Source organism: Meles meles, chromosome 6, assembly GCF_922984935.1.
Source record: "Meles meles chromosome 6, mMelMel3.1 paternal haplotype, whole genome shotgun sequence".
In the NCBI taxonomy this organism is placed as follows: Eukaryota; Metazoa; Chordata; class Mammalia; order Carnivora; family Mustelidae; genus Meles; species Meles meles.
Window position 1 is genome coordinate 37,746,328 of NC_060071.1, and position 23,283 is coordinate 37,769,610.

Sequence of the window (23,283 nt, forward strand, 5' to 3'; positions counted from 1 at the left end):
TGCCTAGTGTTTTCAGCACAGCAATGCAAATTAGTTCACAAGCTCTTTTGGCAACTCTTAATCTGAGCAAGAATAGGAGCTCTTGAAAAATAAGGCTTGGGGTGTCTGGGTGGCTCAGTGGGTTAAGGCCTCTGCCTTCAGCTCAGGTCATGATCCCAGGGTCCTGGGATCAAGCCCCACATCGGGCTCTCTGCTCCGCGGGGAGCCTGCTTCCTCCTCTCTCTCTGCCTGCCTTTCTGCCTAGTTGTGATTTCTCTCTGTCAAAAAAATAAAATATTGAAAAAAAAATAAGGCTTTAAGAAAGCTTGTCATTTTAGGACTAAATTTTACTATAAGGTGAAAGTTTGAAGTCTTATACTTTAAACAAATAAAACCTAAAAATGACTGATTCATTTGAAATGGCTTTATGGAAAAAGTAATCTGTAACAAAAACTTGGCACCATGTGCAAAGGCTCCCATTTTTGAGCAAAGCATATAAAGTTTCCAAGGTGGACAGGGCAGGAGAAGCCCCCAGACATTTATAGCAACAGGAAGTTTCTCTTCCTCTTATTGACTGGAGGAGGGCAGAGAAGCCTTGAAGATCTTTATCCAACACTGTCTTGAGCCCTCACTGCGTGACAGCTGAGCATTTAAGTGTTTTCCAGCACCCATGTCCTTAGCCATGGTCAAACCCCGTGGCTAGGTGATGGGAATTGGCTTCTTCTCCTGCAGTTGCTCAATCACGTCTTTATTGTCCCTGAGATCAAGTTTGGCTCCACCAGGATGATGGGGTGTTGGGTCAGTGGTGCCATACTTCAGGGTACCCATACTCGAACATTTTCAAATGATGCAGGGCTCACGAGAGAAGAGCAAATTAAGACCACATCTGTTTGTGGATAGGATAAGGGACATAATCGATCATTATATTGTCTAGCTGTATCCCATAAGCCCAGATTCACCTGTTTTCCATCTACCATAACATTGGCAGAGTAGTTGTCAGAGGTAGTGGGGATGTATTCTCCAGGGAATTATCGGTTTAACCAAGTGGTGGGCAACTTTGACCTGCAGCTCCGTTTCCCACCACCACACACTTGGTGGCTGCATCTGGGCCACTGGCTGGGCTGCTGTGGCATCAGGGCACTGAGGCAAGAAGTGGCAGGCTTGGGACACGGGGGGCCAGGGCTGCTGTCCAAGCCACATTGTCCTCTCCGGAGGGAAGACAGAGCCAGCAGCAGCCACTACCCAAAGCTCTGGAATGGTCATACTTCTTAATTTTTGTCAGTTAAAATGGTATAAATAATGTCTCTTTGTGTTTTGTCTGCCTCTATGTCTGTCTGTCTGAATTTTTCTATCTGGTTTGTTATGTTTCCCCTCCTTCTCTCTCAGAGCCTCTTGGCTATTTTTTTGGTCCTTTGCTCTTCCATTGAAATTTTTGTCTTTGAAATGTATTTATTTATGACCAGCTACATGAGCTACATACTGATGCAGAAGGTAGTGCCTCTCTTGAGGTGGTAAGTGTACATTCTGGGGTGATCTGTGGGTCCCTACCTGTTGAACCACCTGCAGTCGGTCAAGTGCAAACTTCAGTATGATCTCTCTAGGCTTTCTAACAGCTGTGAGTCCCAGTCGTTTTGGTGAAAAGCTAATGTAATGAATGAAAACCTTGATAAATCTAGATAGATCACATTTGCTAGGTGCTAATCTCACCCAGCCCCATCTGTGTTGCACAGAATGGGAGGAATGTTGGTAGCCTGAGAATTGTCCAGCTCTGCAGGCTGGTTAGTGTCACTCTAGTAGAGAAGTTACCCAGTGAGGTGAGGCTGGAAGGGGAAGAAGAATAAAGAGTTTGTCAGTAAAAGTATATCATATGCAAAAGCACTGAGACTAAAAACAACAGGGTATTTTTTACTGCTTGAGAATTTAGCATATGTTGAAGAACAGTGAGAAATGAGGGGAGAGAAAAGGAAAGGCCAGATTGTGGAGGGCTTTGTATACCACACCTGAGGAATTGCTATTCTGTCTTGTAGCCCACTATTTTTATTTTTTTTATTTACTGATTTTTCATTTTTTTGGTAGCCCACTATTTTTTTTTTAATATTTTATTAATTTAACAGAGAGAAGTCACAACTAGGCAGAGAGGCAGGCAGAGAGAGAGGAGGAAGCAGGCTCCCCGCGGAGCAGAGAGCCCAATGTGGGGCTTGATCCCAGGACCCTGGGATCATGACCTGAGCCGAAGGCAGAGGCTTTAACCCACTGAGCCACCCAGGCGCCCTGGTAGCCCACTATTTTTAAAACTTCATAACTAATTGCAGCATTTTATGGTAACAATTTTTTCAAGTTTATTTTAAAATGTGTATATGATAATTAAACATATTTATGTAGCTTTCACATTATAATATACCTTTAAGAATTCATTTTGTCGGGGCACCTGGGTGGCTCAGTGGGTTAGGCCTCTGCCTTCGGCTCAGGTCATGATCCCAGGGTCCTGGGATCAAGCCCCACATGGGGCTCTCTGGTCAGCAGGGAGCCTGCTTCCCTTCCTCTCTCTCTCTCTGCCTGCCTCTCTGCCTACCTGTGATTTCTGTCTGTCAAATAAATAAATAAATAAATCTTTAAAAAAAAAAAAAAAAAAAGAATTCATTTTGTCTATTTTTTACTATATTTTATTTTATTTTATTTATTTTTTAGAGCAAAAGTTGGGGTGAGAGGCAGAGGGAGAAAAAGAGAGACTCTTAAGCAGGCCCATCGCGGGGCTCAATCTCAGAACCCTGAGATTGTGACCTGAACAGAACTAATCCATCCAGATGCCCCTACCTTTAAGAATTCATGGGCATTACACAAGATCTCTGAGGGATCCCGGTATATGAATAACATATCACTTGATCCATATGTGATGTGTGGGAATTATTTACCAACTATTATGTTGATAAAAAAATGCTCTATTCCTTGTTAGCTGACCTGTGTTATGTCATATAATTTCAGTTTCATGTTTGTACTTATTCCATGTATTGAGATTAAATACTTGTACCACACAAATTATTTCTCAAGGCTCTATAACTACAAGAAGGAAGCTTTACATGAAAATCCATTTCTTGTTTCAAAATATCTAAATCCACTCAGCAGAAATTTAGAATATTTCAAAGCAAAGATAGCCTTGGTAACCTTGGGGTTCTAAAAAGTCAAGAGATAAACTATTCAAGATCAAACAATGTCCAATTCTTTAAAAAGAAAAAAGCATCAGGTAGTAAAAAACCTAAAAAAATTAAGTGAATATTTTTTGTTTTCAGAGTTTACTTTCATCAGAAATAAAAATGATACTTGGTGTACATTGTGAAATAAACGTAATTGGTTTATGATGTGAAAATGGTCTGAGGAATGATAATAGTGTTCAGGAGATAGATTGGGGGATGGAAAGAGTGGGAGGAAAGTTGAATTGGAGCTAGAACAGTTGAGAGACTAATCCAGTAATCTTTGTGAAAAGTGCTGGTGGCTTGACCTGAAGTAGTAACGATAGGGATTTAATAAGGGGACAGATTGGATAAACATTTTAAAAGTGGAAACATCAAGATTTAGCAATTGATTATATCTGAATAGTGAAGAATACAGAGGAATCTGAGAGGTTGGCTCTCATATTCTGAGGTAGATTTGTTTTGGTCTTCCAGAATTCATTCTCTCGGTGAAAGCTTACTTTAACGTGGACACAAATGTGCTTCAGGAAGGATCTTTTTTTTCAAAGCCATCTTTTCCTTCAGGGAGAGCTTGCCCTTTCTGTGACTGCTTGACTGAAAGCAGACATTTGCCCTTTCAGCATTGCTGAGTCAGAAGGTTGTCTTTATCCAGACAGAGCTGTCTGGGTTACTCTTACACATAAAGAGGAGCCTGGAGTATCCAGCTTTCCTAGGTGTATTGAGAAGCCGTGCAGTCTCCTGGAGACCCTCTCTCTGATCAGTATGGCCTATGACTGGGCTTTCCGAAATTCCCATCATTTCTTCTTGCTGTGAAGTTTATTAACTAATCAAGAGCTGTACTCTCACCCCACATCACCTTTTGCCTGAAATTTTTATCATTCCCCATGACTTTGTCCCTGACTGCAATGCATAATAGGCTCCATCAGATACATTGTACACTATTCTGGCCTATCTGATTGCAAACCAAGAAGCTAAACGATATCCCTGGTGATTTTTTAAAACTTACATCTTGATACTCATATTTTAGAATGAATCGTGTTCCTTTTCAGAGTTACCAAACTAAATAAAAGGTAACTCTACAATGCCTACAATGCGGGCATTCTACTTATCAGTCCCACCAGGACCAAAGAATTAGAGAAAGGTAGTTTTCTACAAGAAATGCTCCAGGTGTAGTAGCAGAAGGCGGAAGACTTAATTATGTATGTCATCTAACAATTATGCCCCTTCATTCTATATATGTTTATCTTTCCTGTTCACAGGAAAGTTTTATTTTATATATTTAAATATTGCTTTTCCATTCATGTTTGTTACATCTGTATTGTTTGTCTTCCATATCCCCATCTTGCCTCTCATTCTTTCTACCGCCATTTTTCCTTAGTATTTTAGGAGAATTTCTCAAACTTATGATGACATTACTGATTTCTCACAGTGTCTGTTTTGCTTTTTGCTGATTCCATACATTTAAAATTCTGTCACTTATTTAGTTTTGAAATGCTTTTGTCCACATCTCATTGTACATAGTTCTATCATCTTCAGATATGGATAACCTTGTTTCTTCTTTGACAGCTTTCACTGATTTCATTTTACATTAGTTAGACCAAAATCTTAGGACAAATTTTAAATGTCACCTTTATATATTACTGAGTTTATAATAAACATAGGTTTTCCTTTTGAACCTAGATGGAATCTAGATGGTATTTCTTGAATGTAAGAGAAGGTCCAATAACAACATACAAACTGGATTATAAATCTAAGAAAACGTTCTTTTAGCCGACATCCGCTTTGGAATGTTGAATAAAAAATTTCAGATTTTTTCTCATCTGTACTGGGCTGACAGTACAGATGAGAAAGTTAACCTCTAGTGATTGTGGTAACTTTTTTTAGCGTTTGAAAGAAAAGTGTTATGTGCCTGACTCATTGTTAACTTAAGTAGTTGGTTGACAAAGTCCTCCTGCAAGGACCCCTAGAGAACCATTGCACTGTGCTTGTACGGTTACACTGGTGGGGCTTAAAATCCTGTTGTGCTCTCATCAGTTCATAGGCATAGCTTTTCCTTTCCCCACCTTGCTGTGCAACTCAGAGCTCCTCTGCTGCGGGTCAGAGACTGTGTGCACGTGCCTATTCTGTAACTCAAGTCCTCTTGTTCTGAACACTTAATGTCTACCATATTGCACTCTGGCTACACTTTCACTAATAAAGAATATCCACCCTCCATCTCCACTCGGGATCCTAGTTCGTTGTATCTTTTCCATTTAGACTCTTGACGGCTTTCAGGATCCTGCAGCATAAATGGAGAGAACAAGGAGGTGTGGTAGCATTCCTTTCCCTTGCCTTTTCTCCCAGAGGGCTGTCTTGCTTGGTCAAAATATTGTGAGCTTTGGCCTTGAACTTGCAGTAAGTTTTTATTTGGCAGATAGTATGTATAGCTCTTGTCACTTTTTTTTTTAAGATTTTATTTATTTATTTGACAGAGAGAGGGAGAGACAGCGAGAGAGGGAACATAAGTAGGCGGGGTTGGAGAGGGAGAAGCAGGCTCCCTGTGAGGCTCAATCCCAGGATCTTGAGATCATAACCTGAGCTGAAGGCAGACTCTTAACGACTGAGCCACTGAGGCGCCTTTAGCTCTTGTCACTTTTATCTGGACCTGGCAATTAGAAATGCCCCAAGGATGGACTTATTGACTATTTGATAAAATTTACTTCAAATATTTACTATGGTGAAATTATAAAATACGTACCTTCATTTAATTTTCACAAGTTAAATGACTTCTTATCTATAACAGAGGAACTTGGAAATGCATTTTTTAAAAGATTTTATTTATTTACTTGAGGTAAAGGGAGCATGAGAGCAGGGTGAGGGCCAGAGAGAGAAGCAGGCTCCCCACTGACCAGGGAACCCGATGTGGGTCTTGATCCCGAGACTCCGGGATCATGACATGAGCCAAAAACAGAGACTTAACCGACTGAGCCACCCAGGTGCCCCTGGAAATACATTTTAAGTGCAATGTAAGTCATGTAAGTCAGGTAAACCTGTCACTGAATCCAGTGACTATGTATTTTATTTTTAAGGTTTTTATAACATGCATATCTATGACAATGCCTGCTAATGATCTCTTTCTCATTTTTTAACAGATTACCAAAATCGAAAATGTCAGTCATTTGTGTGATTTGAGAGTTTTAAATCTTGCTAGGAACCTTTTAAGTCACGTTGATAATCTTAATGGGCTGGATTCACTAACTGAACTTAACCTGCGACACAATCAAATCACTTTTGTGGTGAGTATTAAAATGGAATCGATATGTAATCTCTGCCTTTTCTTCTAAGGAAATGAAATAAATGTTATGGTATTATTTTATGTGGAGTAAGAATCTACAGTAACTTAGTTCTTTTCTGAATTTAATTGTGCATATAATTATTAAGCCTTATATTTTGATTTAGGAAATGTTAAGGTGTTTCTCATTTTAGAAGATAAATGTAAAATTAGAAACAGAAGTATTATCAATAAATGCATTAGCTAATATAAATGAGTAGCAAATTCTTTGCTGTTTTATCGTGGTAATAGAATTAATAAGAAAGAAGGTTATTGGTAACTTAAAGTTGATAAATTGTTGTACCAGGAGGGAAAAGGCTCAGAGAGGAGCAGCCAAGGGCTAGGAAGACATAAATAAATATCATTTCCTTTGCAGGGTTGACAGAGGCAGGCTGGTATAGTAGAAAAAGCATTGCATAGGGCATCAGAGACTTCGTTCTGGTCACAGCTTCATCTCTCATTAGCTGGGTGACCTTGGGTAAATTGTTAACTCTATAAGCGTCAGTTTACTTTTCTCTAAAGTGAGGGTCTTGGGCTAGATTATTTCTAGGATCCTCTTTGGCTTGTTGAATCTGAAGAAAGACATTAAGGTGGTCAGGAGCTGACATGTGAGCAGGAGGAAACAAGTTTGCACTGTGGGGGCAAAACTACAGGAAGGCCACTTTGGAACTCTGAAGATGAACTTCGTTAGATTTATAGCTTTACTCAAGTTCAGCAATGAAATAACAGCCTGATGCTCAGGTATTTTGTACTTGTGCACATGTGAAGAGCACTAGAAATAGCTTAAAAATTTTATTTATTTGTCAGAGAGAGAGAGAGAGAGAGATGCAAGCAGGGGGAGTGGCAGGCAGAGGGAGAAGCAGGCCGAGCAAGGAGCCCAATGAGCAAGGTGCCCGATGCGGGACTCAATCCCAGGACCCTGGGATCATGACCCAAGACAAACACAGCCACCCAACTAACTGAGCTATCCAGGCATCCCTAAAAATAGGACTGTTGACTGTATTATGTGATACAGGCTGAGAAGACTTCTAATGATAAAAACAAACATTTTTTAAAAACAAGCTTCTTTTCTTTACATGCAATAGAAAAATATATCATTCTGTATATCATTCAAGTAAAATCTAACTCTTTTTAAAGGCACAATCTAACTCTTAACTTTTTGAGACATTGAGTTCCTTAGTAAATAATTAAGTGTAATATAAATAGTATACTTGGAAAGGTTGAGGGACAGATGATGCCTTATCTCTAGGCCTCATTGTACAGATTGGTTTCATTTTGAAGTTTTCCCAGAAAAATCAGAGCTCAGTAATGCTCACATCTTCTAGGAGGTTGGGATAATTTCAGAACCTTTTCCAAGAAATGGATTTATTCCAGAGCCCCTAAATTCTGTCAGGCCCTCCCCAGATTGGATTTAAATATTGGAAATGGCTTGTTTATTTTAAACGACCTCCAGATTGAGTTAATCTGTTACATTGCTGAGTGTCTAGGAACGGCTTAGGCTGGAGTTGATCTGTCCTCAGGACCTTGGGTATGGTAAGAACCCAAAAAGTTTTGGTAGAGTGGGGCACAGAAATCTATTGACTTTTGCATATTCCTGTCTGTGTTCTTTCATTTAGAAAGTACATAATGTGTATCCAGGAAATTGCTTACTGAATTTCCCAGTGAATATTATGTCTGATCATTACTGTTACAGCTTAGGCAGCAGCCAACATCTGTGGAAAAGGAAATTGTATTAACTTCTAAAAGTTAGAAAGATTTAGTAAATATGATGCATATGGTGTCATGATGATGATAAGTACCATGCATATGAATTTATGGGAAATTTGAATATACACGTAAGGTTACATAAGACTGGATCCAACTTTTGTTTCTTTTTCAAATCATCCTTTCCTAAAACAGCCAAGAGACTTTTAAAACTGAGGGTTCATTTTTTTTTTTTCCTTCAGTGTCTCTTCATTTCTCTAGGGTCAGTTATCACACTTATTCTTTTGTTCTGTTTTTTTCTTTCACGGTTTGATTTTCCTCAGTGGCTGGTAATCCTTAGATGAACAACTGTGTTAAGTAGTGACTGGATCTCCTGCACAGCTGAGTAGGTCTTTTTAACTCCAAGATCTCTCCCTAGAATGATCACTGGATTTGTGTAAGTTGTCGAATCCCACGCATTGGCAGGCTTCCCTTTAGAGTGAGTGGAAGGGAAAAGGGAGGCTCACTCTGTAACTGCCAAAATAAGAGAATGGCTATTTGCGGGATAGAAGGACTTTACTATCTTCTGTGTGGGATGACACTGCCATTCCTTTTCTGCCTCTGGTTTGAATGTAGCAGTTATTAATTGTCTCCATGGCTAAAACACCCACACGCTCCATCCTTCCTTGCCAGATGCTCTCATTTTGTTGAGAGAACAGATCCTGAAGCTCCGGCTGAGGCTTTCTGCAGCTGGCTGCTCCATCCACTGCCTGTGTGTGTGCGTGGCAGGGGTGGGAGTGGGCTGAGGCTGGGGTGGGTTTGCTGCTGCTCCGGGAAGAGCGGTTGAGTAGACAGACCTTTCATTACACATCTACTTGCTTAGTCACAGTTAACCACTGTCCACCTCTGCTCTCTGCGTGTTTTGAGTGTGAGCACCAAGTAAAATGGCATTTGGTCGGGGAGGACTGCGGACGCTGCCGAGCAGCATGACTCTTTCCAGTTCAGAGCTGTGGTTTTTGTCTGGGGTTATCACTAGTAAGATCCTGTCTGCTTGCCAGCTTCCTGAAATTCATACAAAGTGTGGATCTCTTAACAATGACTCTCTTGTTTTTAGCATTTCTGGGTTTACTCATTTTGTATATTTTATTGCTTTGCCCATCAAATCTTATAGAAGGATGAAACAAATGTATTACCCACTTCACTATCTTATCAGAAAACTTGTCTGTTTTTGATGTAGAAAAGTTTTTGGTTGCTTATTTGTTTATTGTAGTTTAAAGTCACTGATCTTTTTCTGGGAGATTTTATAAATTTCAAACCAAATGCCTTTTTTGTTTATATGGTAGCTTTCCCTTTTAAACAATTGTGAAACATTTCAGACAGTCTGAAAAGAATGGGAAATAATACTACCAACATGTGTGTATATCTACCAATCAATTTAGTGAATAAAAATCCTTCTAATATAGTTAAGGCCTAGTGCATAACCCTCCCCCATCGCATTCCCTCCCTCCTTTGCAGAGGTAAGCACAATTCTGAGTATAGTGTTTATTCCCATGCATGTCTGTTTCCTTTTCCATATATGTATGTACCCCTCCCTAAACAATGTCAAGTAATTTTTTGTATGCTTTTAAATGTTCTTTTAAATGTTCATCATACTATACATGTTTTCTGTAAGTCGCTTCTATTAACATGATTTCAAGATTTGTCTGTGTTGTTATCTGTAGCTCTGGTTCACTAATTTTCAATGTTATATAGCATTCCATTGTATGATTGTAATTAACTATTCATTCTACTTAGCGCAGTGGGATTTCCAATTTTTAATTATTAAAAAGTATCACAACATTTTTGTCTTTTGGTGAATAGGCATAACAGTTTTCTCTGGGACAATGGCTTTCAGACATATGGTAATAAATAAAATTTACATTAAAACCCAGTTATTAAATACTTAGCTATTAAATATTTATATGGTATGTTATAAATAATAGAAGCAGACATTTCATGAAGCTATATCTGCCCTTGCTCTTCTATCAAAGATGTTGGTCTCAACCTATTAAATTGACTTTTTTTTTTTAAGATTTTTTTTTTAAATTTGACAGAGAGAGAGAGAGAGAAAGAGAAAGAGCACAAGTAGGCAGAGTGGCAGGCAGAGGGAGAAGGAGAAGCAGACTCTCCACTGAACAGGGAGCCTGATGTGGATCTCAATCCCAGGACCCTGGGATCATGACCTGAGCCGAAGGCAGCATCTTAACCTACTGAGCCACCCAGGCGCCCCCCGAATTGATTTCTTGACCAATGAAGAGTTGATCGCAACCTGCATTTGGCAAACAGTGCTCAGTGGAAGAGCTTGGGAGAGGCATTGCTGGGTCCAGGATTATGCTCATTTCGTTTTATCAGATATCATCAAGTTTTGTCCAAAACTTGATACAAAAATTTGATACAACCAAATTACACTTCTATCAACTTTACCTGGGAGTTCCTTTAACTTCACATTTTTGTTGATACTTGATACTGTCAGACCTTTTATTTTTTGCCAGTCTTTTAACTACGAAATTATATGGCATTGAGATTTTAATTTGAATTTCCAGTGAGGCTGAATGCCTTTCATCTTTTTTCTTTTGTGATAAGAGATTGTCTCTCATTTAGAGTGCCTGAATAGCCTTATCCTTTGCCCATTATAATTGCAGGCTTCTTTTTTTTTCTTTTTCCTCTTGATCAGTGGTATTTCTTTTGTTTCTGCTATATTTTGAGGAAGAGAAGTTGTTTCTGGTGTTTTTGTTTGAAAATCCATCCTTAAAAGTTGAGGACATAAAGATATTTTTCTGTTACCTGGCAAAAGTTTTGAAGCTGCTCTTTGCATGTTTTATCTATTTGGAAATGATTTTTTCTTGTGGTGTAAAATTGAAATCCAGTTTTGTTTTCTTTTTTCTCATATGGATTGCTAATTGTCCCAGCACCATTTACTGAAAAATGGATTATTTCTGTCTTTCCATCTCCCTCTAGCAATTTAAATATCCACATACGCATGGGTCTGTGCCTGGCCTCTCTGTTCTGTTTGATTGATCTCTATCTATGTTCCAATATAACACTACCTTAATAACTGTAATCTCTGTTATGTTCTAAGAATTAGTAGCATGATGTTCCCAATCATCCTTCCTCTTCCCTAGCCTTCCTTTATTCCTTTAAAAAAAAAAATCATTTTTTTTCTTTTTCTATATACATTCTAGAAATAGCGTGGCAAGTTTCATGAATAATCCTACTGGTCTGTTTGATTGGAATATTTTTGAGTTTGAAGGCAATTGACATTTTTTATATTGAACCTTTAATATAATATGCACATGGTGTATTAATACGAAGGCATAATATGAATATAGTATATCTCTCAATTCATATGTGTCATATTTTATACTTTTTTTTTTGCTATTATAAATTATTTTGATCAGAAATAGATTTCCTGGGGCTGTTGGGTGGCTCAGTTGTTAAGCGCCTGCCTTCAGCTCAGGTCATGATCCCAGGGTCTTGGAATTGAGCCCTGTGTCAGGCTCCCTGCTCAGCGGGAAGCCTGCTTCTCTCTCGCCCTCTCTTTCTGCTTGTGTTCCTCTCTTGCTGTCTCTCTCTCTCTGTCAAATAAATAAATAAAACCTTTAAAAAAGAAATAGATTTCTTACTGTTGTTGCCAGTATATGGAACCACAGTTGATTTTGGTTCATTGATCTCATATTTGGCAACCATGCTCTGATACTTAATAATTCTAGTAATATATCTGTAGGTTATCTTAGATTTTCTGTTTAAAAATTTTGGGAGGGAGACAAACCATAAATGACTCATAATCTCACAAAACAAACTGGGGGTTGCTGGGGGGAGGTGGGATTGGGAGAGGGGGAGCGGGCTATGGACATTGGGGAGGGGAGGTGAACCATAAGAGACTATGGACTCTGAAAAACAACCTGAGGGTTTTGAAGGGTCAGGGGTGGGAGGTTGGGGGAACAGGTGGTGGGTGATGGGGAGGGCACGTTTTGCATGGAGCACTGGGTGTTGTGCAAAAAGAATGAATACTGTTACGCTGAAAAAATAAATAAAAAGGGAAAAAAAAATAAAATAAAAAAAATCATATATAAAAAAAAAAAATTTTAATTTTTTGTGAACGATTGTAGTTTTCCCTTATTCATTACGTTTTATTTCTTCTTGTTTGACTGAGCTAGACTGAACTTCCAGTTTGACCATACCTCCAGCACAAAGTTGAATAAAGAAGCAAAAGTAGGCACCTTGCCTTATTCCTGATTTTAAAGGAAACGTATTGCTAGCTATGTTTGCTAAATGCCATTTATCAGTCTGAAGAAATTATCCTCTATTTTTAGTTTGCTTAAGTTTATATTATGAATGGTTTTTGAATTTTATTAGATGATTCTTATACAGCTCTTAGACTGGTCATAATGGATTTTTTCTTCTTTAACATATTAATTTTGGAAATTATAAGATTTTGTAATGGTAAGTCATTCTAGTATTTTTGATTATTGTGTATTTTATGTGTTATACTCCATATACATTCCTGGATTTCATTTATTAATATTTTTAGTGAAATTTGTCTGTAATTTCTTTTTCTTTTTCTTTTCTTGTATCAAGGTCACAATAGCCTCATAAAATGAATTGAGGAGTGCTTCCTATTTTAATATTCTGTGATTCCCTATTTTGGTTTCCTATTTGGTATAAATCTCACTTTATATGAAATTAAAGATGATCTGCTCTTTGTATACTTGGAGGAATGTATCTGTAAAATAGTTTAAGTAGTTTTAAACTATTGACTCAGTAATAATAGTATCAGTTTTGATATGTTATAGTTTCCTTTCATCTAAACTCCCTTTTTTTAGCTGCTCTCTCTGTCATCATGTCCCTGTTGTCATTTCTTATGATGCTTATTTATACTTTATTTCTTAATTAGTATTGCTTGAGGTTTGTTTATTTTACTAGTAGTTTCAAAGAACTGGCTTTGGTTTTGTTGAACTTCTCTTATAGCTTTTAAGAAATACTGTTCTAGGGGTGCCTGTGTGGCTCAGTCGTTAATTGTCTGCCTTCAGCTCAAGTCATGATCCCAGGGTCCTGGGATTGAGCCCTGCATTGGGCTCCCTGCTTGATGGGAAGCCTGCTTCTCCCTCTCTCATTCCCCCTGCTTGTGTCCCTGCTCTTGCTGTGTCTCTGTCAAATAAATAAATAAAATCTTAAAAAAAAAAAAAAAAGAAATGTTGTTCTTGATTTTTGTTTCCAACTCTCTTATTTTCTCTATTTGCTTTTTCTTTCTAAAGTTTTGTGTTTGGATACTTGATACATTAGTTTTCAGTCCTTTTTAGTTTCTAATATAAGCACTTGCTTAAGACTATAAATTTACCCCTGAGAACCACTTCAGCTTCTTCCCACAAGTTTTGAAATTTAGTATTTTTATTTTATATTTTCAGTGTTCCAAGATTCATCACACCCAGTTGATGCATCACACCCAGTGTGAAATTTAGTATTTTTATTCTAAATATTTTCTAAGTTCCATTTTGATTTCTTCTTTGATCTATGTGCTTTTTAGAAGTATATTTGAACATTTTTGATATGTATGGATTGATTATTCTTTTTTCATCATTCTTTCCTAATTTAGTTGCCTTGTGGCCAGTGAGTGTGGGTTATACGTAATCTGTTCTGTGAAGTTTGTTGAGGTTTGCTGTATTGCCAAATATGCAGTCAACATTTACAGTCAATACGCACTATCAATATATTTCCCTAGTATGTGCTCAGTGTTTGAAGCTATTTCTAGGTGCACACAAGGTTAAAATTGATGTGTCTTCCTGGTCAATTGTTCCTTTTATCATTGTGTACTAACTGTCTTTATTACCTTCATTGAGTAAGTATTTATGAGCATGGACTGTTTGCCAGGCACTGTTCTAACTATGTAATATAGGTAAAGAAGTTAATCATACTTTTTTTTTTAATATTTTATTTATTTGACAGAGAGAAATCACAACTAGGCAGAGAAGCAGGCAGAGAGAGAGGAGGAAGCAGGCTCCCCGCAGAGCAGAGAGCCCGATGCGGGGCTCGATTCCAGGACCCTGGGATCATGAGCTGAGCCGAAGGCCGAGGCTTTAACCCACTGAGCCACCCAGGCGCCCCTAATCATACTTTTTTTTGCCTTAACATTCATTTAGTCTAATGTTAATACCAACTTTCTTTAGGTTATTTTTTTCTATTTTTTTGTATATCTTTTTTATTCTTTAACCTTTTTTAATTTTCAATTTTTTAATTTTCAACTAACCTCTCTTTTGATTATTCTCTCTGTCCTTCTCTATCTACAAGTCTCTTTTTCCTGAACCATTTAAGAGTAAGATGCAGGCATGATGCCCCTTCATCTCCACATACTTCAATGTGTATTTTCTAAAAACAAGAATCCTCTTATATAACCACATTATAGTAATCAAAATCAGGAAATTAACATTGATAGGATACTATTATCTAATCTGTAGATCGCATTCAGGTTTTCTTAATTATCTCACTAACAAGGATACCTGGGTGGCTCAGTTAGTTAAGCGTCTGCTTTTGGCTCAGGTCATGATCCCAGGATCCTGGGATCAAACCCTGCGTTGGGCTCCATGCTTAGTGGGGAGCCTGCTTCTTCCTCTGACTGCTGCTCCCCCTGCTTGTGCTCTCTCACTCTCTCTCTTTCTCTCTGACAAGTAAATAACATCTCAAAAAATTATCTTGCTAGCGTCCTTTATAGCAAAAGAAAATCCAAGATCATGCATTGTATTCCTGTAGTTATGTCTCCCTAATCTTCTTTGATCTGCAAGAGTCCTTGCATCGTTCTTTGTATGTAGTGACATTGACATTTTTGAAGAATAGCGTTTATTATTTTGTAGAATGTCCCTCAGTTTGGGCTTGCCTAATGATGTGTCCTCATGATTATATTCAGATTATGTACGTTTGGCAAAAGCAACAGCAGAAGTGATGCTGAGTCCTTCTCAATGACTCATATTGCGTTTTCTTTTACTTTAAACCTTTTTCTTATAAGAGTTCGCAACTTCTTTTTTAACTTACAAGTGAGAATCTTTCTTCTGACTAGAGCCTTTAGTCTATTGTACTAATTCTGATTACTGATAAATTTACCACTTTGCTATTATTTCATGCTATTTGTCCTGCATTTCCTGTGTGTGCATGTGCACCTTACTGTGGGTTGATGGGCTTTTCTCTGTTCTTTCTTATTCACTTTAATGATTACTCTTAATGTTTTAAAATACACACTTGACTTAAATTATAGCATTGATACACATCCCTATGCTCTTCTTATATAAAGACCCTAGAATCATTTAATCCGGTAACCCTGTGCCATTTTACATGTTTTTGTTTCCTAGGCTTTTCTTTTTATCTTTTTACTCCCAAAATTAGATATTTTAATTGTTGGTGTTTTCAGTCATTGCTTGTTTGGGTTTACCACTCTTTTGAAAATATATAATTCCCTTTAAAATGACTCTGGTGGTAAGCTCTTTCAATTTATGTTTGTCTAATAATGTGTTTATTTTGCCCTTTTTCATGATGGATGGTCTGATCTGATTGACAGTTATTTTTCTCACAGGTGTTTGAAGCTCATATTTTATTGTCTTTGAACTCTGTTATCATCATTAAACTGCCTACTATCTTTGTTGTATAGGGCCTTCTTTTTCTTTCTCTGGTAGCTTTTAAGATTATAAGATTTCTTTTTGAACTTCAGATTCACTAAGATGTGTAGGGTGTAGAAGTACCATATTTCGCCAATTTGGGATGTACATTTTTCCATATTTCACCAATTTTGAAATCTGGATATGTTTTACAATGCATGGTGTCTTAAAATCACTATTGGACAGGCTACAGCAATTTCATTGCTACATATATGTGAATGTAGTTAAAGCGGTTTATACTATACTTGTCTTAGTTATTGTTATTACATGTTTTGAGTTTAATCACTGTTCAAAATGTATTTAAAAAGATTATGCCAATGGGACACCCACTTGGTTCAGTCAGTTAAATGTCTGATTTCAGCTCAGGTCTTGATCTCAGGGTCTTGGGACCAGGCCTCCTCAGGCTCCATGCTCAGCCGGGAATCTGCTTCTCCCCCCATCCCCCAACCCCTCCCCTGCCTGTGCTCTCTATCTCAAATAAATAAAATCTTTTAAAAAAACGGTTACACCAAGATTTGGCATGGGAATGAAACATTTCTGTATTCAAAAGGCATGAACAACAAAGATATAAATTTAATATTAGTGGAACTTTACTTTGGAGGAATGACAGCAATTCCACATTTTCTTGCTATTAACAATCAAATACTTTAAAAGGAGGAAAACCATGTTTGGCAAAGCTGTGTTAGATTTTGTTACTGAGATAGATTCAGAGAGTTTGCTTATCACATGCCAAACAATGCACCGGAAGGCAGGAGAAATTGAGCAGACTCCTTGGAAGAGATGGAAGCATCTCAAAGCAACAAGAAACTGTAGTATAATTCACACTGGTGTCTTAGACCATTTGGGTTGCTCTCTATCACAAAATACCACAGACTGGGTAGCTTATAAACAAGAGAAATTTATTTCTCACAGTTCTAGATCCTGGGAAGTCCAAAGTCAGGGTGGTAGTGTGGTTGCCTACTGGTGGGAGCCTTCTTTCTGGCCCACAGCTGGCACCTTTTCACTGTGTCCTCACATGGTTGAGGAGGCTAGATCTCTTTTATAAGACACTGATCCCATTCATAAGGAACCACTGTTGTGACTTAAGCACCCTCCAAAGGCCCCACCTCTTAAACTTTGGGGTCAGGATTTCAATATATGAATTTGGGGGAGAAACAAACATTCAGACCACAAGTACTGGTGTTTCTTTACTTTTAACAATATAAAAATACACAAAATAGGTGCCACTAGTTTGGAAGAAAATTCTGTAGACAAGGTAGAGCATGCTTTTTGGATATCCAGCATGACCAATGTTGTTGATGGCACAGAAGACAAAATGGGGTAAAAAGCATGGACATTATTCATTGAATAGTGATTCAGAAGTTGGACTCGGGTGCCTGTGTGTGTGTCTCAGTTGCTTAAGCGTCTGCCTTGGGCTCAGGTCATGATCTCAGGGTCCGGGATTGAGCCCCACATCAGAGTCCCTGCTCAGTGGGGAGTTTGCTTCTCTCTCTCCTTCTGCCCCTCCTCCTGCTCATCCTCTCTCTCTCTTAAATAAATATTAAAAAAAAAAAGAAGTTGGATTCCAAATGTAAAGACTTTTTCTCCATACTTTTTATTGAAGTGTAACTTGGATACAATAAAATGCACAAATCTTAACTGTACAGTTCAGTGATTTTTTTAATATAAATGTACTTTTATTTGACCACTACTTAGATCAAGACAGAAAACATTTCTTTCTCTCCAGAAGGTTTTCCTGTGCCCCTTTCCAGTTTGTGCTTTTCCCTACCCTAGAAGTTTCTGACTTCTATTATCATAGATTAATTTTGCCAGTTTTTGAACTTTTCATGAAGTATATATATAAAAAATATGGACTCTGTGTGTACTAAACATGTTTTGATTCATCTGTTTTGTGGTGTGTATCAGCAATTTTTTAAAATGAAATGAGTTGCATCCATTTTCTAATTATAATACCTGTGTTTTCATTCTTCTGTTCATAGGCATCTATGAATTTTTTCATTTCAATATTTAGCCATAATGAATAAAGCTGTTATGAATATTCCTGTAGTCTTTTATTTATACATTCATTTTGGTGGGCATGTTCCACATTTCTCCTAGGTAAATACTTAGGAGCATCACTACTGAGCCATAAGGTAGCTGGGTGTTTAAATTTATTAGAAACTGCCAAACAGTTTTATAAAGTGACTATACCATTTTACATTTCAACAGCAATAAATGGGAGTTCTAATTGCTCCATATCCTTGCCAACATTTGATATTTACGGTCTTAATAATTTTAGTGATTCTGTGATTCTCAGTGTGGTTTTAATTTGCAGTTCCTTGATGAATACCTAGAATGGTGAACATCTTTTCAAGTACTTTTAGGCCATTCCAACATGTGAAGTATCAAGTCTTTTGTCGATTCAAGAGAAAATTCTTTTATCTTTTTATCATTGAATTGTCGTAGATCTATATTCTAGCTTCTGGTTATTTGTTTGGTATATGTATTGGTGTATTTTCTGCATGGCTTGCTTTTTTGCTTTTTTTAAAAATTATTTTTATTAACGTATAATGTATTATTTGCCCCAAGGGTACAAGTCTGTGGATCATCAGGCATACACATTTCACAGCACTCACCATAGCACATACCGTTCCCAGTGTCCATAACCCAACCACCCTATCCCTACCCCACCAACCCCCATGCTTTTTTGCTTTCGTAATAATATTTTTGATATGTAGAAGCTTACGTTTTAGTGAAGAGTGGTTTATCAATTAGTTTTCCTTTATCATTGGTTCTTTTTTTGTTGTGAACAAGGCATCTTTGACTATCGCAATATCATAAATATGTTCTCCTCTGTTTTCTTCTTAAATGCTTAAAGTTTTGCCTTTCACTTAGGGTCTTTGATCCATCTTTAATTAAATTTTGTGTATGGTTTGAGGTAGGTATCCTGGTTAATTTTTTCCCATATAGGGATATCTATTTGCTCCACACCTTTTGTTGAGATCTTTCTTTACTCATTCAATTGGTATTTTTGTTGGAATTGAGTTATAATCAAATGAGTCTTTTTGTGGACCTTCTCTTCCATTCCATCTCTTTGTATATACCTTTATGCTGGAACTACACTGTCTAACTTTATGGTAAATGAAGATATTTTGGAGTTCATTTTTTAATTAATTTATTTTACTTAATTTTTATATATGCATAAGAATGATATTTGATTTTAAATATGGTTAAATAAATCTAAAAGAACTCTTTGAGTAATAATGAAATAAAAATTCTAAGTGATATTTTATTATTGGTTAATTATTTTATTATTGGTACCACCAGGTGTTACTTAAAATAATTTTAAGATGGTATCTTAGATTTGATCAAATATAGTAAGTTTACTAGCATACCTAATATTTGTCTTTCCTGATTAGTAGATTCCTATCTTTCATTAATTATGGGAACATACAGAATCTTTATCTTTTCAAATATTTCCTCCTTCCATTTCTCTCTTTTTACTTCTTAAACATCTGCTAGATATAGTGTGGACCTTCTTGTTCTATCCCTTTTTTTCTTAAAATTTCTATTATCTTTTTTCTCTCTGCTACATTTCTGCTTCTTTCTACTTCTTTAGTGCTATCTGCCAGGTAACTGTCTCCTCAGTTTTGTCTAGTATGATTTTTCAGTCCACCTACTGACTTTTTTTTTTTAATTTTATTTATTTATTTTGACAGAGATCACAAGCAGGCAGAGAGGCAGGCAGAGAGAGAAGGGGAAGCAGGCTCCCCGCTGAGCAGAGAGCCCAATGTGGGGCTCAATCCCAGGACCCTGAGACCATGACCTGAGCTAAAGGCAGAGGCTTAACCCACTGAGCCACCCAGGCGCCCCTGACTTTTTAATAATGACCATAATTTTTTGTTTTTAGAAGTTCTACATGACTTTTTTCATAAATGCCCAGATCTCCTTATTAATGGTATCTTATATTTTTTCATGTTTAGATTTCTTTTGTTTCTCTAATAATTTTAAACATAGATCTTCCATAGCCTTTATCCAGTTACTATATTTTCTTAATTTTTGAGCAGTTCTACATTTGCTGCCTGAAGTTTCTGCTGACTCTTGCTCATACTAATTGTTTCCCCATAGGTTAGTAGCTTGGGATAGTCAGAATGCTGTAAACCCTGAGTTGAGTTCTGTGTCTTTTCAGAGAGTATTGCCAGGAGTGTTAGGGGCATGAATTCCAGGAATCATTTTTTATGATGAATCTTGTTAGGTCATGCATGTGATGGAAATTTGAACTACAAATTCAAGTGAGGAAAGGCCTATGATTATGGAATTGAGGTCTTTTCTCTTTTTCCTCATATCTGTTATGTCTAGCTCTCCTAGATTATAAAGACTAGAAATCTCCATAGCTAGAGTATCAGTGCCTGCTTATTAATCTGGTTTTTAGTTTCCCCTTTTCTTTCCCCATGAGGATCAAACTGTGTGTAGAAAAAAATCAGACTGGAGAACTAGCTTGCAACTAGATTGAATATATATATGCCTTTGGTAACAGAGCCAGAAAATAGACTTTTTTTATTTTTTAATTTCCTTAAGGTTTTTTGTTTTTTGTTTTTTTTATTTGAGAGAGTGAGAGAGAAAGAGAATGCTCATGGGGGGAGGGGCAGAGAGAGAGAGAGAAAGAGAATCTCAAGCAGACTCCCCATTGAGCACAGGGCTGGATCTCATGACCCTAAAGTTCATGACCTGAGCCAAAATCAAGAGTTGGATGCTTAACCATCTGAGCCACCCAAGTGCCCTGAAAATAGACTTTTTAAAATGGGCATGTAGATGTATGATTGGACTTGTTGATATGATGACTTGCACATATAATTTCTCAAAGAATATGTTTCTATGTCGAAAGTGATGGCTGTAGCTAGTAGTTATTTTGGAATTCAATCTTTTTATAAAAAGTACTTTTTTGCTTTTTTTCAAACTTATTCAGTGCTTAATAAATCTCTTTTCAGTTCTCAAAATAATTACTCTATATGTTTATGTATTTATTTTTATTGATGACAGAATAGGTAACACAATGAGAGTAGCTGTGATTTTTTTTAGCCCTCTTTGTCCTACTTGATGCATGCCAAAGCCTCCATCTCTTCACCTTTCTTCCTTATTCCTCTGCAGGAAGCTACTCCAAAAATAGCTTCAATAATAGATGTTCTACACATGGTCAGATTGCTGAATCCATTTAATTCTTTTGTGAAGTTTAAGAATATGGAAAATCGTGTCTGAGCAGAGTAGGACAAGCATGTTTCTCAAATGGCAAGTGACTGTTCTTTTGAAAAATAAAGAATTATAATCCTCTCAATAATCTGTAGTCATTTTATTTAAGTTTAATTTTAAAGGATTATATTTTTAACATATATATAAAATTGTTTTGAATCTTCAAAAATGTTTTTGAAATGTTTTGAATGTAATCTTAGAATTGTGTTTTGTTAAATATAAATTGAGGGCGCCTGGGTGGCTCAGTGGGTTAAGCCGCTGCCTTCGGCTCAGGTCATGATCTCAGGGTCCTGGGATCAAGTCCTGCATCGGGCTCTCTGCTCAGCAGGGAGCCTGCTTCTCTCTCTCTCTCTCTCTCTGCCTGCCTCTCTGCCTACTTGTGATCTCTCTCTGTCAAATAAATAAATAAAATCTTTAAAAAAATATATAAATTGAGACTATGAGGAGATTAATAAAACACAAAGTATAACTATTCCCTTATATGTAAATATTTTATTTTATCTTCTTTTTTCTCATCTTAAGTATGTTAACATTGTTGTTTCTTTGCAATAGCTTCTCTGTCTGTGAAATAGTTCATGAATTTATGATATAATAGATTAGGATTGCCCAGCACAGCTTTGCAAAGTGAATATTGGACTATGGTATTAAACCATAAGATGTCATCCTAGGATTTCTCCTAGAATCTCTCCGATGGTGGATCCCCTTCCTGGATCTTACGAATCTCCATCTTTGGTTTCCTCTCTCATATTAGAGGAGTCATCTTCCAGTGGCTTTCAATGAGTCTTTTTTTACTGTAAATAGCTCACAGATAATTGATATGATAAATATGTTTTCTTTTTGTCTATTGTAATGCTAGAAATTCATTACCGTGTATATCTCAAAATCACTAGCAAGATTATAGTTGTAATTTTCTTATAGAAATGGAATTTGTAACAACAAAAATGATCGTGGGTATTTTGCTTTTTAAAGTTCTGGAAGGGCTATGTACTTAACTGGTTATAGGGATATATGTAGTTAAATTCTGAGTTTTAGTTTTTCAGTTTGTTGTAAATAGTTGACAAGAGGCTCTGTCTCATGACCCTGAGATCATGACCTGAGCCAAAAATCAAGAGTTGGACGCTTAACTGACTGAGCCACCCAGGTGTCCCTGTTGTAAATATTTTTTATAGCTCTATCAAGTAGTGACAGCTAATGATTTTGAAAATTTGATAAAGACTTCTGGTAAAATTTTATTTTATAAATACAAAACATTATAATTTAATCAAATAAACTTTAAAAAACCGTTTCTCATAAGTTACAGCCTGATGAAGTTTCTACTCCAATAGCAAAAACCTGTCTTGAAAGGAGGGTAGGGTGTCTGAAGGTGGTAGGCTGGACCTCAGAGAAGCAAATGTGTTTTTTTTAAGGTGCCTTGATTTAAAGGAGATCCTGGCTGCTGCTTCTCACCTTCTCCCAGTCAGATGTCAACAAACAATGCTTGTGCCCACAAATATCTCAGGAAGATTTCAGGAAGAATTGGGGGGAAAAAACCTGAGAATACAGAGATGGCTTTCGGTTTGGTTATTACCCATACTTTTAGAGCCCAGATAAGAAGCAAGCCACTATTTCTTTGTAAAGCAGGGCCCTGGAATAAGGTGAGACCTACCACTGGTCCATCACTCCTCCACCCCACTTCCCTGTCATTTCTGGCAGTATCAGAGAGAGGAAGCTGTAGAGATGATTCAAGAAGTTGGCCAACATATAGAGCTTATCACCCACTGTGGGGAATTTGGCTGCCTTCCTGTTTTCTGCAGACTTTTCTTGGCCATGGTTAAAAAACTCTAAAAACCTCTTACTCAGATCTATGGAACAGGCTTTTCAAGGGTGGCCTGAGAATGGTAGTGCCAACTGAATGGTACACACAGCCCGTGTTCTGATCACTGGCCGTTGTATTTGTTTGACACTGTTTAGGGTCTGCGGGGTTAAGAAAGTGTTGGAAAATGGTGCACAGGGAAGCTCCATGGGAGAATGTCTTAAGCCAGATTCATTTCTCCTATGCCCTCTCAAAAACCAGCGAGATATGGCTGTGCTACAGTGCTATCACTTTTATATTTTCTTTGTATAACAAGCTTTCAAAAATCAATAAGTGAGGCATTTTTGGAAACACAAGTCTTGGCTATCATTTTAATGCAATTGTCTTAATTCTCACTAAGGTCTTGGAAATGGTAGTTTTAAAAGG

The 23,283-nt window shown here is 37.2% G+C and overlaps 1 protein-coding gene and 1 pseudogene across 3 annotated transcripts in view; one reads left to right on the forward strand and one right to left on the reverse strand.

Moving 5' to 3' along the window:
- Positions 1-23,283, forward strand: part of LRRC49 (leucine rich repeat containing 49) — a 154,452-nt gene that overhangs the window by 21,538 nt on the left and 109,631 nt on the right. For all 3 annotated transcript variants that reach the window (XM_046009596.1, XM_046009597.1, XM_046009598.1), the window contains one exon: positions 6,299-6,442. In XM_046009596.1, coding sequence (XP_045865552.1) covers positions 6,299-6,442 — 144 coding nt within the window. The remainder of the gene's footprint in view (positions 1-6,298; positions 6,443-23,283) is intronic.
- On the reverse strand, positions 519-5,334 carry LOC123944731 (annotated as a pseudogene).